General features: G+C 40.7%; 1 protein-coding gene across 9 annotated transcripts in view; it reads left to right on the forward strand.

Annotated features, from left to right (window-relative positions):
• dgkh (diacylglycerol kinase, eta) overlaps nucleotides 1–15,076 on the forward strand; it is an 83,484-nt gene that overhangs the window by 50,010 nt on the left and 18,398 nt on the right. For all 9 annotated transcript variants that reach the window (XM_085385528.1, XM_085385537.1, XM_085385530.1 and 6 more), the window contains 15 exons: nucleotides 2,584–2,690; nucleotides 2,916–3,041; nucleotides 4,167–4,269; nucleotides 7,114–7,276; nucleotides 7,413–7,521; nucleotides 7,862–8,083; nucleotides 8,349–8,440; nucleotides 9,093–9,192; nucleotides 9,346–9,655; nucleotides 9,794–9,919; nucleotides 11,562–11,696; nucleotides 11,816–11,933; nucleotides 12,102–12,212; nucleotides 12,860–12,956; nucleotides 13,879–13,986. In XM_085385528.1, coding sequence (XP_085241654.1) covers nucleotides 2,584–2,690; nucleotides 2,916–3,041; nucleotides 4,167–4,269; nucleotides 7,114–7,276; nucleotides 7,413–7,521; nucleotides 7,862–8,083; nucleotides 8,349–8,440; nucleotides 9,093–9,192; nucleotides 9,346–9,655; nucleotides 9,794–9,919; nucleotides 11,562–11,696; nucleotides 11,816–11,933; nucleotides 12,102–12,212; nucleotides 12,860–12,956; nucleotides 13,879–13,986 — 2,027 coding nt within the window. The remainder of the gene's footprint in view (nucleotides 1–2,583; nucleotides 2,691–2,915; nucleotides 3,042–4,166; nucleotides 4,270–7,113; nucleotides 7,277–7,412; nucleotides 7,522–7,861; nucleotides 8,084–8,348; nucleotides 8,441–9,092; nucleotides 9,193–9,345; nucleotides 9,656–9,793; nucleotides 9,920–11,561; nucleotides 11,697–11,815; nucleotides 11,934–12,101; nucleotides 12,213–12,859; nucleotides 12,957–13,878; nucleotides 13,987–15,076) is intronic.

A 15,076-nucleotide genomic window follows, 5' to 3' on the forward strand; every position in this document is an offset into this window, starting at 1 on the left:
CTATGTCATAACTTTTGTGATAACACAGGGCTTTATCTAGCTTTGACATAGCCGTACCATTCAGGTGTGCATGTTACAACAGTTGTTACTGTGTTCACACATCTTTAGCACAGAGTTGGAGTGGTTAGCACCTGCTGACTGGCTAGGGAATTTTACTGTAAGGAACTTATCTGCAGGGACACGCTCCACCCTGACAACCATAGCTGGATAAGCACTGAAGATTAAAAAGATTTCAAAGACATTTAGCTATAAAAGGGCATTGTTTTAACCAAATCGTTGCATTTTTTAAAATGTGATGTTTGGCACACATTATTTAAATGTGTGCTAAGCATGCCTACATGTTCCTGTATGTTCTGCAGAATGGCTAATTCATTGGAGTTATTTCAAAATACTTTCATTGTCAGCAGCGACAGTGAGAATGGGAGGATCACCCGTGGGAATATGAGAACCAGTATGTGAGAATGGGAGAGAGTGGGAGACAAGAAAATAGAGAGGCTATCATAGAATGCAGTCTTTATTAAACTTTGAGGGCAGCCTGTGGGGATTGATTTGTGCTACCTACCCATAAACACACACACAAACCGTAAAAGCAGTTTGCCTTTCCGTCTGTATTTCACCCTCACACAGACACTCACAGTCTGAGACAATGTTTTCTTCTAGTCTGGTTTGTATGACGGCTCTGTGTTTGGCCATTAACAGGCAGTGGTATTATGTCCTGAGAATTCTCTTAACGTCCTACTAATGCTCTCTAACAGCATTTAGTGGTAGACGAGATTGAAACATTGATTTTGCTCCCGGATATGACTTTGGCTCAGTTTGTAGTGTATCTGTGTGGCATGCCTAATGATGAGGTTTTGCGTGTTTAGAGAGAGAGAGGACAACAAGGTGGGGTAGCTGGAAGCAAAGCTCCCCATATCACAGACATTATTCATGAGTCTGCTAAGTGCCTCATCTTTACAGGAGAAAAAGTCGAGAGCAGTCTCCGTCTGTCTGTGCCACTGTACTGTTTCTTAAGAGACATTTATGTTGTATTTACACTTCACTCTTCATTCCTGTTCAAAGCAGCCAGCATTAAACGCATTCAAGTCCATGCTTCTGCTTCTCATTTATATGGACTAAAGCTTGATGGACTGGATGTTAAAGTTGTACAATGACTTTGTCAGCACTGATCATCTTTAGTAAAAATGATGTAAGATCCCTCCATCACCACACCTACTTGTAGCTCTGTGTTTACACTGATCAAGTAACAAAAATCTTACCAGGCTTAAGCCCTGTGAAGCTCCAGATCTCTCTTTGTTAAGTGAATGTCCATTCAAGGTTCCTTCTTTTTTTTCTTTGTTTCGATCACTCTTTACCTCCTTTGACACCAGAGCAACATTTCGTTTGCCCGGTAGACCTTCCACAATCATTCCCATTGCTGAACCATGCAGCATTTGATTAACCTGGGAGAACTACTCAATCTCTCCAACAGTCTAGGAAAAAAATGCTGTCCTCTTCCAGTTTTGGTTGCTTTTTTCAGCCTTCATTTTCTTGATTTTCTGGTAGACAGTAAACGCATAGTGAAAGTAAGGTTAGCAATGTAACACTGCTAAAAACCATTGTTCTCTAACTACGACATTACTTCTTAAATCAAGAAGCGTCTGACGTTTCAGTTGAATAGTTAGGTATTTGATAGGCGAATTGATAGCACTCTAATACTCTCTTAGCTTAATTTAGCACAGACAATGGAGACAGACAACACCTAGCATGACTCTGTTGCAAACTACCTCTCAAATGGAGGTAGTCAAGTTCATGAGTTGAATAGTTTTGTCTCACATAGGGTGCTGCAGGAGGTAGAACAGGTCATGTACCAGCCAGAAGGTTGCCAGGTCAATCCCTTGCCCCAATCTGCAGTTTGAAATGCAAATGTCAGGTTGTAAACTGGGCTAATATGGCTCACGATGAACAGTGTTTTCAGAACTTTTTTGAGAATTTACGCACACAGTAGGCCTCTCATTTGGACTAATTTATTAAAACACTGGGTGTGTCTGTTTCTGAGGTCTTCATTTGTGTTTTCAGTCAAGAAAAATAATTCATATTATGTTGCTGCCATTTTTTTTTGTTCCTGTGCAATATTTCGGCAGATGTGCAATTTCCATCCCTATCCTTAACAACCATAGCCCTTCCACCCTATTATTATTTATTGCATTTTATTATGATGCCCTTGTACACACCCCCACAATGCTTCTTGCAACCCAAACAACGTGTATATAGTGTACATAGTATTCTTATATTGTTTCTCTTTCTTTTCTTGTATATTGTTTTCTTTACTTTCGCACCTTTGTGGTCTTGCTACCTAATTTGACTGTGCAAGCAAGTGTACAATGACAATAAAAGTTCTAAATTTTATCAAATTAGAAAAAAATGACAATTCAAGTCAAACTGAATTGATCTTAAATTGGCTAGAAATACATGGTTTATAGTCTTTGGAGGAAGATTATCTGGATCACTGTTTGATTCATAAATAACTGTCATAATCATCAAAGTGACAGTTGAAAGGTGGAAACCATTGTCAGACTCAGGTGTGATATTTGTGTTTTACAGTGTGCAAATTCAAAGCGCACAAACGCTGTGCTGTCAGAGCCACCAACAATTGTAAATGGACCACCCTGGCCTCCATAGGGAAGGATATCATTGAGGATGAGGATGGGGTAAGTTTGTTCAAAAGCAGTCTTCTTTGAAAGGCAGAATGTTCATGTAATTTTTTAATAAGATTTTGAGCTGGTTGGGAATTTCCTCAGCCTGGTTTTCTGCAAAGAGTTTCTAAAATATAATGTGGGAGTCAATATAGAAAACTGTCCTAGTTCAAGTGAACGGAAGCCGACATTATTAACCATTTTTAATTTTGTGTGTGTGTGTGTGTTTGAAACCTACAGATTGCAATGCCTCACCAGTGGTTGGAAGGCAACCTGCCTGTCAGTGCCAAGTGTGCTGTGTGTGATAAGACGTGTGGCAGCGTGCTGAGACTGCAGGATTGGCGCTGCCTCTGGTGCAAAGCTATGGTAAGGCATCTATCACATGCACATCGCACATAACAATAAAACCATCTGGTTAATTGTATGTAGGTTCCCTGTTGTCGTGCCAAGGCTCTGATCCAAGCATGGACAGTGGATGTTTGGAGGTTTCCTTTTTCGCTGGGCTGATCGCAGCACTTGGGCTTGTCCTGGCACTCACCACAAACTCGTGAATGATTGGAATCTGAGAAATCTGGAGAGCCAGCTGGAACAATCTGGGAACTCAACTTGTAGTCATCCTCTGGAGGCAGCTGTCAGTTACTCCTGGCTTTCTTTATTGCAGACAATAAATATCTGGTTGATCAATACAGATGAATTACAAAAGGTAATAAAAACCTTAATAACAATATCTGATGGTTTTAAGATTGTATTTTGGGAAATACAGTCCCTCTTTTTACACTTCAGAAGGACTTTACCCAAATGCTATCAGAGCCTGCAAACCAGCTTCCAGTACAAAACTCTTTTCCTTTGTTTACAAATTCTGCATATTTACCATGATCAGGTATAACATTATTACCATTATGACCATGATATAGTGTTGCTCCCCATTTTGCTGCCAAAATGACACAAGGTATACATGGCGTTACGTAAATGGACTGATTCTTATATGGTGCTTTTCTACTCTCCTGGAGTACTCCAAGTGCTCTATACAATACCCTGCATTCACCCATACACACCCATTCACACAAGTACTGTTGTCTATGCTTTGTCAGTGCTTTCTAACTAACATACATTCATACACATTCAAACGCCGATGGATGCATCAGAGAGCAAGTGGGGGTTAGTATCTTGCCTAAGGATATTTGGCATGAAGACTGGGGGAGCCAGGAATTGAACCACCAACCTTCTGATCAGCAGATGACCTGCTCTACCTCCTGAGTCTCCAAAGGTGGATTCTGTTCATATGGACGTAGCATTTTCATGGGAGAAACATTTCATCACTCATCCAAGTGACTTCTTCAGTCTTAGCTGACTGCAGGTTTCCCCAATCTTATAAACAGTACATTTGCATAATGACTGAAACCAGCCCACTAAATTATGGAAAAATCAATAATCTTATATCTAAAATCTGCTTAGAGTTTTAATTCCCTGTATTTGGTGTTGTTCTTTTAGGTGCACACAGCCTGCATGGACTTATATCCACGCAAGTGTCCCCTAGGTCAATGCAAAGTCTCCATCATCCCCCCTACTGCTCTCAACAGCATCGACTCAGATGGTAGGCAACACACACGTGATCAGCCGTGCAATCGTGCTGACTCACTCTGAGGGTCAGAGGTTGCACCTGTCATTAGTTTTCAGAGGTGAATTCATGAGATTTTGCTCTTATTTGTTCAGCTGATGACTTCTCATTGAACTTTGACCTTTTGCTCTATCGTATGAAAAGATAGTGGCAGGGAGGATGTTTCATTTTGGTTTAGTCAGCATCCACTCAGGGACACAGCCACTGACACTTTCCTTTTCTCAATACCTTCTTCTCTGAAGAAATAAAAAATGATAAAATTATTTTCCCCTCTGATCTTAGCACCAAACAGACCCAAAGCAAGTTTATTAAACTGCGGCATAAGTGGTTTGGCGGTGTTAAATGAATGACAGTGTAAAATTATTTTGTTTTTTGTTAAACTGTTCTTTTCAAACCATCACTACTAAACTCTTCATTATTGTGTGTGTGCTTTATTGCTCCAACAAATGTACAAAGTTCATATATTCTGTAAAAACCCATGGATGCACTTTTAAAAAAAGAGCAGACCCAAAACATAAACTGTATGCAGCAGGAAATGTTTAGGTTTTATTCACAAGTTATCCACATTTATGTCTCACATTCTGATTTACTCAAGAGTGCCTCCCTTTTACATATTAAATTACTGAGACATAGAATAGACAAAAATGACAAACTGTTGCTATAAATTCCCTCTTCCATTTCTTTTTATATGGAGTTCAGTATAGAGTGTTAATACAGGATCATGACAAGGTATGTGTTCCAGGACACTGCCTGTTTCTCATATAGTGAGGTGGTTAAAAATAGACCCATGTGACAGTTTGAAACACACGTTTCTTAAAATAGATCCTCTCACAAGACGTGTGCATGTGATAAAAACCCAATTTGATAATGATACAACTGTGCAAGAGGCTTCATAATACCCTCAGACTCTACTTATGATCTCAACATAAAGACAGACTTTATACAGGTGTGTGTGTGTGTGTGTGTGTGTGTGTGTGTGTGTGTGTGTGTGTGTGTGTGTGTGTGTGTGTGTGTGTGTGTGTGTGTTTGCCAGTGCTTAAATCCGTTTTAGATGAAGATCAGCACCTGAGAGGCAGACTCACATTAACATGTGGGATAGGGAGAGGGCTAACAAAAGGGGAGATATATGCTTCGTTAGGCTCTCTCTCTCTCTCTCTCTCTCTGTCTCTCTCCCTCTTTCTCTTTCTTGCGCTCTTTCTGTCCTTCTCTCGCCGTCATCTCAGCACGTGCCAGGATCCCCTCTGCTCGAACACTGGCTGAAAAGAGGGGGAGTTTGGTTGTAATTGGCTGGGGGGGCTGACTGTAGCACGTGCCAGAGTATCGTGACTCCCTGCTTGTCCTTTCTCTCTCCTCCACTTTCATGTGCTCTCCCTCTGTTCATCCTTTACAGAAACAGTCACAAAGAGAGTGACCCAGAAAGGATGATAAATCAAAAGATTGTAGAGGAAGAGATTAAAGAGAATGAGAAAGATATGAAGAAGGACGATTGTGTCCATGCTGCCAGAGATGGTATTCCCATATATTTAAGGTTGAAGCCTTAATATGCGCAAAGCTTTCACCACAGAGGCAGTGTTCAGATTACAGCTGGTAGTTACATTACCTCCCCGAGACCAGAGTATGTATATATGTTTTGTCCTCTACTGCACAGCAAAACACGTGTTTGTGGCATGTGTTAAGCCCGTCCTATGCATTATTATGCTTGGTGTCACACACACACACACACACAGGAATTTGATGAGGCTGTTTAGCGATGACAGAGCTGGCTCACACCTCCTGCTGCATCTAGCACTGCTGCTCAAGTTTAAGTCATAACATGGTAAGATATTTAAAACACTAAAGCATCAAGTTAAGACAGTTTTATTTAAACATTCTAGTAGCACAAATCAAAGGTTTTACCTGATATTTTTTTTTCTTCAATCCAATCCAATTTGAATTAGATGAAAATGTTAAAAAAACAAAACAAAAAAGCTTGATGGATAAAGTTTTAGGATGTGTAACACACAGAGAATGCATACAGAACATTTATTGCAGATATAAGATGATCATTCAATTCAATTCAGTTTTATTTATATGGCATTAAAAACAATAGTTACCTCAAGGCACTAAATATTATAAGATAAACACCCTACAATAATACAGAGAAACCACAGCATGTTGCGCACCAAAATGGAAGCATAGGCTTCTTAGATGGGCTACGTCACACAGTAGGGCCTATTATCAGTAAGACAGTAACATTATATTGCTCAAAAAGGTGTCAACTGCAAAAAAATCAAGCGCTCCACTACAATGACCTCAGTTAGTGGAACAGACACCAGTCAGCTTGTGTTGACACACAGCAACACCCCTAATCTTAAAGTGCTTACAAAAATCGAACAGGTGATATATTACTTTTATAATAATATTAGATTAGATTAGATACAACTTTATTAATCCCTCAGGTGGGTTCCTCCGGGAAATTCAGTATAGAGTTGATATCGAGGTTGAAGCTAACCATAGACACCAAAAATGTTTTTCTTACCAGGTTGTGAAGATGTGTTTTTTTAGTGCTGGAAAGTTGTGCATTTAAAAGTGGGCAATAAACTCAAGTGGCCATTAGAGGAAATCCCGTTTATAGACCTGGCATAGAACTGAGCAAAAAAGATTGATTAGGCAGATCTGCTATGTGACTCCTTCTCCACTTTGGACACTCTATACACAAAAAAATTTCAATTCAAACAGCAATAAAACAGTAATTTATGTTCTTTTTCCATGTAAATTTCAGTCTGATGAAACAGAGCCATGTTGACTTTTGTTGTTCTTACTGCTGCCATGACTCCTCAGGCTTCTGGAAGGCCACCTGTCCCCCGTCATGTGCCAGTCCCCTCCTGGTCTTTGTCAACTCCAAAAGTGGCGACAACCAGGGAGTGAAGTTCCTACGGCGCTTCAAGCAGCTTCTGAACCCAGCTCAAGTCTTTGACCTGGTCAATGGTGGGCCACACCTTGGGTGAGGAAAACACTTGCAAACAAATCTGCTGTAAATATCCATAAATATCAAAGTGCACCAGTTTTGTTATTAGGCTTTAGTTGAAAGCTGATCCTGCAGAATAAGTACATGAGTGGCTTTGTTGTGTTTTTTCCAGTTTGCGCCTGTTTCAGAAGTTTGACAACTTCCGAATCTTGGTGTGCGGAGGTGATGGCAGCGTGGGATGGGTCCTCTCAGAGATCGACAAACTCAATCTACACAAACAAGTAGTGCACAGTAACATAAGCGTTATTTTAACAATGACAATGAAAACACTATTAGGATTTGTTTCTCTTCTACTGAAAATGAATGATAATCACAAACTATCATAAACATATTGGATAGAAAGTCTTTTTAAACAGGTTTTGCACAGCTTTCCAGAACAAGTACACAGACGATAATTTGTCTTTGGCCAGTGTTCCAATTGCGCTTTTTGCCTTTGCTCTGAGCAAGCTCACATAAAGATACAAAGTCATTCCACACTCACAGGCAGGAATGTACAGACAAACAGCTCATTTTGAGTATAGCAGACACTGATGCCAAATAAACCCTGTGCCTGCCTTTCAGTGCCAGCTGGGGGTGTTGCCCTTGGGCACCGGCAATGATCTGGCGCGAGTGCTTGGCTGGGGCCCGTCATGTGACGATGACACCCAGCTGCCTCAGATTCTGGAGAAGCTAGAGAGGGCCAGCACCAAGATGTTGGACCGCTGGAGCATCATGACCTACGAGATTAAGATCCCACCCAAACACAGCTGTCCTACCACGCCTGAGGGAGCTGACGACTGCCAGGTACTCACAGGAGTTGACAGATATTCACATGCATCAGTAGACCCAATAAAAGCCAGCAGGGGATTCCAGACAGACAGACATGGGGAGGAGGTAGTTGCAGGGAATAGCACCTGACATTTTGAATTCATGTTCACCTTACCTCCAGTTTAAACATGGGCAAATAAGCATTTTAGCACTTATACCTTATTAACTGTAGTGCCTATAAGATTGCGTTTAACAGTTGTTTTCTGAATAGAAATAAACAGTTTCATTGTTTTCTCAACAGTTTCACATTTCAACCTATGAAGACTCAGTAGCTACTCACCTCACAAAGATCCTCAACTCTGAGCAGCACTCTGTGGTCATCTCCTCTGCCAAGTAAGTGTTTATAACACCGCCGTTACCCAGAATAAGAAGTCTAAAATCAACCCAAACAGCAATGTAATCAACTACAGGCTAAAAACCATGATGTGCAAGTCGTGGTGATATTGCATTGTAATTGCTGCAGCATTATTGCAGCTGCTCCAGCAATCACACTAATAATTCTGACATTTTTAAATATGTGAGCAGTCCACTTGGGGACACATTTGACAAAAGTACATTTAAGCAACTGTTCTTGTATTGATTTTGTCCTAGTCACAAATAACCAATGTACCCCTCCCTTCACATAAGTAATGAATCTTTTGTTTTTGGCTGGAATAAAAATGTATTTATAAAGCACAACTCTACAACAATAGTTTTCTCAAGGTGTTTTTTTTATAGTAAGAAAGAACCGCTATGAGCAGCAGTTGGCAACAGTGGGAAGCAAGAACATCCTTTTAACAGGCTCAGGGAGGGGCAGCCATGTGCCACATTCTAGAATAAAGAACAAAGAGGAGAACAAAAATTTACTTTTGTGAAAAATAAATTATTTCCATATAGTGAAAATAGTAAATGAAGTATGTAAAAAGATACAAAAGGAGGTAAATAATTAGCTTTTCTCAGATTACGTTATGTCAGGAAGAACTTGTGTTTTCTCCCCGTTTCTTAGAATTCTGTGTGAGACAGTGAAGGATTTTGTTGCCAAAGTGGGGAAGGCGTATGAGAAAAGCACTGAGAATGCTGAGGAGTGCGACTCTATGTCTCTCAAAGTAAGCCTCAAAAACAATGCAGTAAACATCCATTATCTGCTTGTGCTGAAAGCCAACTCCATATATATTAAATTTCTGCTAATTCACTGTCCTGTGAATGCTGCTGCAGCACTCCATCTGGTCCTTAAGTGTCTCTTCCTCTGTGCCCTCCAGTGTGCCATCCTCAATGAGAAACTGGACTCCCTCCTCCAGACCCTCAACACAGAGTGCCAAGCTCTACCTCCGCTCCCCCTCTCCACTCCACCTATTGTAGAGGAGGAACAGGAGGAGGAGGAAGAGGAGGAGGAGGAGGCCAGTGAAGAAAGCCTGACAGAGCTGAAGGAGAAATTGGAGGAGGAGGAGACGGAGAAAGGAGTGGCAGGAGGTTCGCCGCACCAGCTGTTCAAAAGCAGGGAGCAGTTGATGCTCAGGGCCGACAGTCTGAAGAAAGCGGTTCGACAGGTCATAGAACAGGCAGAGAGAGGTACGTGTAGTGAGCTACAGGATAAGGATTCTGCCTCGTGATGATGAATGGAATTATCAAAATGTTTTTGAAACAAAAACATGCGGTTATTAAATGCAACTTATTGTGTTATGGCCAACCCATTTATGCCCTGTTTAGTGGTTGATGAGCAGAATGCCCATACGGAGGACCCAGAGCTTCCATCCCCTCTGGAGAAGGACAGCGAGGACGAGAACAGAGACAGTGAGAAAGATGAGGACACTAAGGAACTGGAAGCAGTGTCATGTAAGTGTTTCTGCTGCTTTTTGGCCTGTTCCCCTTCTACATTTGCGAGGTACTTCCAAACATTCACTTACTTGGCCCGCTACATTTCATAAAAGGCTAGTTCCAGAGAACTTAACCTGCCCAGCTTTGCATGTCCACTGTACAAGTCTTCCAGCTTGCATTGTTCTTGTAGCTGACACATATTGTTTTTGGGCTGAATTAAGAAAATAAGTCAGCAGTGGTCGGTGTAAAAACATGTTTCCTCACTCTTTTCTCTACTGAGAGAAGGAAACACAGCTATCTCTATAATTTAGGCAAGTTTAAGAACAACAAAGATGCCTTAAAGGCATAGATTTTTGTACACATGATTTTAATGTTGCCACCTGGTGGGTATTGCAGTCATTGCACCACAGTGGACCAGAGACATAGCTAATGGGAAAAAAAAGCCTGCTGACGCAAATCAAGTTTCCTGTCATAAATAAACTCAGGGATTAGTGCTAAAAGTGCTTGGAGCAACTTTTCCTCCTGTGATATTCCACCTCTTACACCAGGCTGAGCTGCTTAGGTTCTAATCTTCAGACTGTGGCAACTTCTTTAATAATAAATCAGTGTACCTGTTGAAAGTACACAGGCAGGCCAGCTGTTTCAACATGCAGGTTACTGTGAAATGTCCACTGCGCTTCTTTGTGTGTGTGTGTGTGGATGGGCCACAGGATATGTTATTGTCTTAGGGGCAGAAGTTCTTCCTGTTTATCATTGGGCTGCTTCCTTCCTTCCACACATTTTCCAAGTATTAGAAGACTAGGAGGAATCAGTCAAACCCTCTGCTTTGTGTCCTCTCCTTGTTTCCGTCTTTCGTCCTGTTTCTCCTTCCTGACCAGGAAGCACTCCGAGGAAGTAGAGCAGAAGAGATTGCTGCCCATGGTCTGGTTCAAATATAGCTATCAGTAATTGTCAGCCTTCTAACCAATTGCTCTTGAAGTCATACAATGAAAGCAAAAATAATGTCAAATCCAGGATGCAACACCAGAATAAACCCCGAGCAACCAGTCTTTCAAAGTAAACGTGTGTAATTTTACTGTATGCAAAAGTAATCATGTTGTTAGACAGTGGGACTCACTCACAAGCAATGCGTTTTGATTCATCAGTATATTCTTACCTGAAATTAAATTCGATGTAGAGAAGAAAAAATATTAACTGGAAATTTGTTGGCCAAAGCCTCAACTTGTTCAGACAGTCCTTGTACAGATCACAGGTAGCGTGTGCAAGGTAGGAAAAAGATGACCATTGCATACCTTTGATGAATTGATGTTGATTTTGTGTATGTTCTTAATTTATGAGCAAGGTATGAGGAAGGTAATAACATTGTTAGCCACATCTTGGTGAATGAGGCCCTTGTGAGTACTGTCTATTGGACACATAGACCCCAAATGTTATTATTTGTACCTGCACCCAGCCTTACTGTATAAATATTATATTCCTAAAATTGCATTAATATGTTCATATTTTTGTTCATATGTGGATGCATGATGCATGTCTATGGATGTGCATCTCTGTGTTAATAAGTACCCTCTGACACAGCTGAAGCGCATTTTGTTTTGCTTTATACTTTCCATCATATCTGTCCCTAAATTCAAAGTAAGTTTTTCTCTCCTTGGCCCAGCTGCTAAGAGTCCCTGTTCTCCAACGGAGAGGAGAGTGAGCCGTAGCACCCAGTCCTATAGCTCCTTCACCATCACACCCTTCACCACCAGCAAGGAGAATCTCCCTGTACTCAACACACGCATCATCTGCCCAGGTAAACACACATAAACAGGCACCAAACTCATCACATTGGATCAACAAGGGCACAATCAGTCAGGCATTGCAGTTCAGTATTGTGTGACACAGACGATGTGTGTTTGTGTGTATGTGCAGGTTTGCGAGCAGGTCTGGCTGCCTCTATTGCTGGCAGCTCTATCATTAGCAAGATGCTGCTGGCTAACATCGACCCTTTCGGGGCCACATCATTCATCGACCCTGACCTGGACTCTCTGTAAGAGCCATGTCTTTTTCTAATGCCTTCTTCCATCTTTGTCACTGTGATGTTGTTTGTTGGTCACATTCTACACTGTTGCTTTGTCTTTCTCTCACTTCATGTATTTGTGTGCAATCTAACTACCTTTTTTGTGTGTGCGTTTGTGTTGACTGCTTGTTCATCCAGAGAGGGCTATATGGAGAAGTGTGTTATGAACAACTACTTTGGCATTGGCTTGGATGCAAAGATCTCGCTGGAGTTTAACAACAAGCGAGAGGAGCATCCAGAGAAATGCAGGTGAGTCTCATTTCCAATGAACACAGCATATTTGTGTGGGTTTTTTTATAATTTCATTTTATTTGCTTTGTTTATACATAAACAAGCACATGAACTTTTGAACAGTCCTAAGCTGGCAGCGTTGGAGCAAATCTGCCTCTTTTGATAACTGAAGTTACTTACCAGTCAAGTATTCTCATTTTTTCAGTCTGTATGTGAGTTTTTCTATTTTCAGGACCTCGTCAAACACAATCACCAACTGTCTAGAACTGAGTGTTGCAGTCCTTAGCCAGTTTTAAGTTATCTTTTTTTTTGTGTGCTGCTAACAGGATAACCTTAAACAGGTGTTGGTCCTTGAATAAAGACAAGTAAATATGTCACCAAGAGCTGCCAAGATGCCATCCCAGAAGGTTTTATTTTCCCACGTGTCTAAAAAAAAAATTGTGAAAATGTGATCACTTAATCTTCTGCAAGGCTGTTGTACATTTATTTGTTTGCTTGTAATTTGGGGCATTACAAAATACAGAGTCTGACTTTTCCAGGCACATTCCCTCCATTTCAGTGATTGTGTTGCAGGTGATGTGTTGTCCACGTATTTGTGTGTTTTAAAGTTGAAGTGACACAACAGTCTTTTTCCTGCACACCGCCTCTGCACCTTCCCCACACAGGAGTCGTACCAAGAATATGATGTGGTACGGTGTTCTGGGCACTAAGGAGCTGCTGCAAAGAACCTACAAGAACCTGGAGCAGAAGGTCCAGCTGGAGGTGAGACATGGAGAAAATCAGGCATTTAAGGCTTTGGATTAAAAAAGAAACGAGAAAATTTTTAATTGAAAACACTGCATGTTACACACTCGCATTTCACCAGCGCTTAAATCTTTATAATCACTTAAATTACGCATGACAGAATAAGGAACACGTGACAAAAATTAGAGTTCACCTCTCCTTTTACTCACAAAGATTTTTATTTTTTTTAAAGTTAATAAAAAAAGTTTTAATATTAAAAAAAATTCTATTGTTTGTTATTATGTAAAAACATTTAGAGAATAACTGTCCTTAATAATATGCCCTTAAAAAAATTCCATGATTATGTGTATATTTGAACGAACTCCAGGTTTCTTAGGCAGTGACGATGTTGGTCTGGTAAGAGTAAAAACCACCCTGTTCTGTGAGATTGCTTATTTACACAGCCAGAAAACTGATAACGTGTAATAAAAAAAACACCAGTTTTTTTTGTGTCAGTTTTTCAATGAAATAGTTCTGAAAGCTCAGTAAAGGCAGAAGCAAAAATGTGGTTAAATGTTTATAGAACCAGCAAACAGCCTTAATTTAGACACACAGAGTATATGTGGCTGTAGCTCAGGTGGTAGAGCGGGTCATCTATTGATTGGAAGGTTCGTGGTTCGATCCCTGGCTTCCCCAGTCTGCATGCCAAACATCCTTGGGCAAGATACCAACCCCAAATTGCTCTCCGATGCATCCATTGGAGTGTGAATGTTACTTAGTAAGCACTTAGAAAAATGTGCTTGGGTGAATGTACAAGTTGTGTACAGCGCTTTGAGTGCTCAGAAAGAGTAGAAAAGCGCTATATAAGAACCAGTCCTTTTTTTTTTTTTTTTTTTCACCATGTTCTCTTTTCTTTTGCTTTACTGGTCCAACTTAACTTTGTTATTTGGGTCTTTCCCAGTGTGATGGACAGTACATCCCACTGCCCAGCCTTCAAGGCATAGCAGTGTTGAACATTCCTAGCTACGCAGGCGGAACCAACTTCTGGGGCGGCACCAAGGAGGATGATGTAAGTACATTTACTGTTCTCAAGCTGTTCACTGTAATAAAACTGCTCTCTGTGTGATGTTCCATCCTACTTGGCATGGCCCTGGTAGGAAACTCAGATCATCTTTGAGGGATGAAAACAGGTGTGTTTTCCGCTCTGCTTGGAGCTTTTTTCTTTTTGTCTTCTTTTTCTTTTTGTCTTCTTTTTGTCTTCTCTGATATTACCTAAAGAATGACAGTGTGGACGCCTGTTTGACATGACCCCAATAGCCTGGATGTGCAGGGGGAAGGATGGCTAGAGAGACGTCTCTGCTTGTATGTTTAAGGCTCAGAGCACACTGGCTGAGGGATTAGAGTGTCAGTTTGCACACACTGCAGAGGGCTCACTCAGGGGTGTGTGTGGGGGGGCACACACACACACACACACACACACACACACACACACACACACACACATATACAGCAATGTGCATGGGGTGTTATGTAACTGTTTTTGCTGGAGAGGAGGAAGCAGAAACAGAGACAGTATATACACGACTGCACAAACACAGGCACAGATTATCATCAGAGTTTTGCCTTTGTTTGGAATAAATCATTCATTTTGACACGTGGGAGTAAATATAGTTTTTTATACATATACATATATATGGAGAGAGAGAGAGAGAGAGAGAGAGAGAGAGAGAGAGAGAGAGAGAGAAGATAATATACATCTTAGTAATTGTAAAAGCTAATGATAAAATGACCCTGCTAACACACAGATCAGTGCCCTCCCACTGGCTGTGTCCATCTAGTGGCTGGTGCCCCACAAGACAACTGAGAGGGTCACCTGATCGCTTTTCAGCAGTTTCTAAGTTTTTTTTGTTTGTTTGTTTGTTTGTTTTAGAAGTACAAATATGTGTAAAAGAAAATTCAGGAATAAATTTGACAATTTTTCATTTTTTTTTTATTTATTTATTTATTTTTTACAACATACACATATGATCTACTCCTCAAAATCTTGGGGTCCCTTGGAAATTAAGTCTATTATTTTATGTTATATATAAGTGATGGATCAAAAATGTTGTCAAAACAATTAGATTTCTACGTTAGATCTACAGAGGCCTGTTTCAGCA

This window comes from Rhamphochromis longiceps, linkage group LG16 (genome assembly GCF_057381845.1).
Source record: "Rhamphochromis longiceps isolate RC_006_pf linkage group LG16, R_longiceps_female_GT1.1, whole genome shotgun sequence".
Classification (NCBI taxonomy): Eukaryota; Metazoa; Chordata; class Actinopteri; order Cichliformes; family Cichlidae; genus Rhamphochromis; species Rhamphochromis longiceps.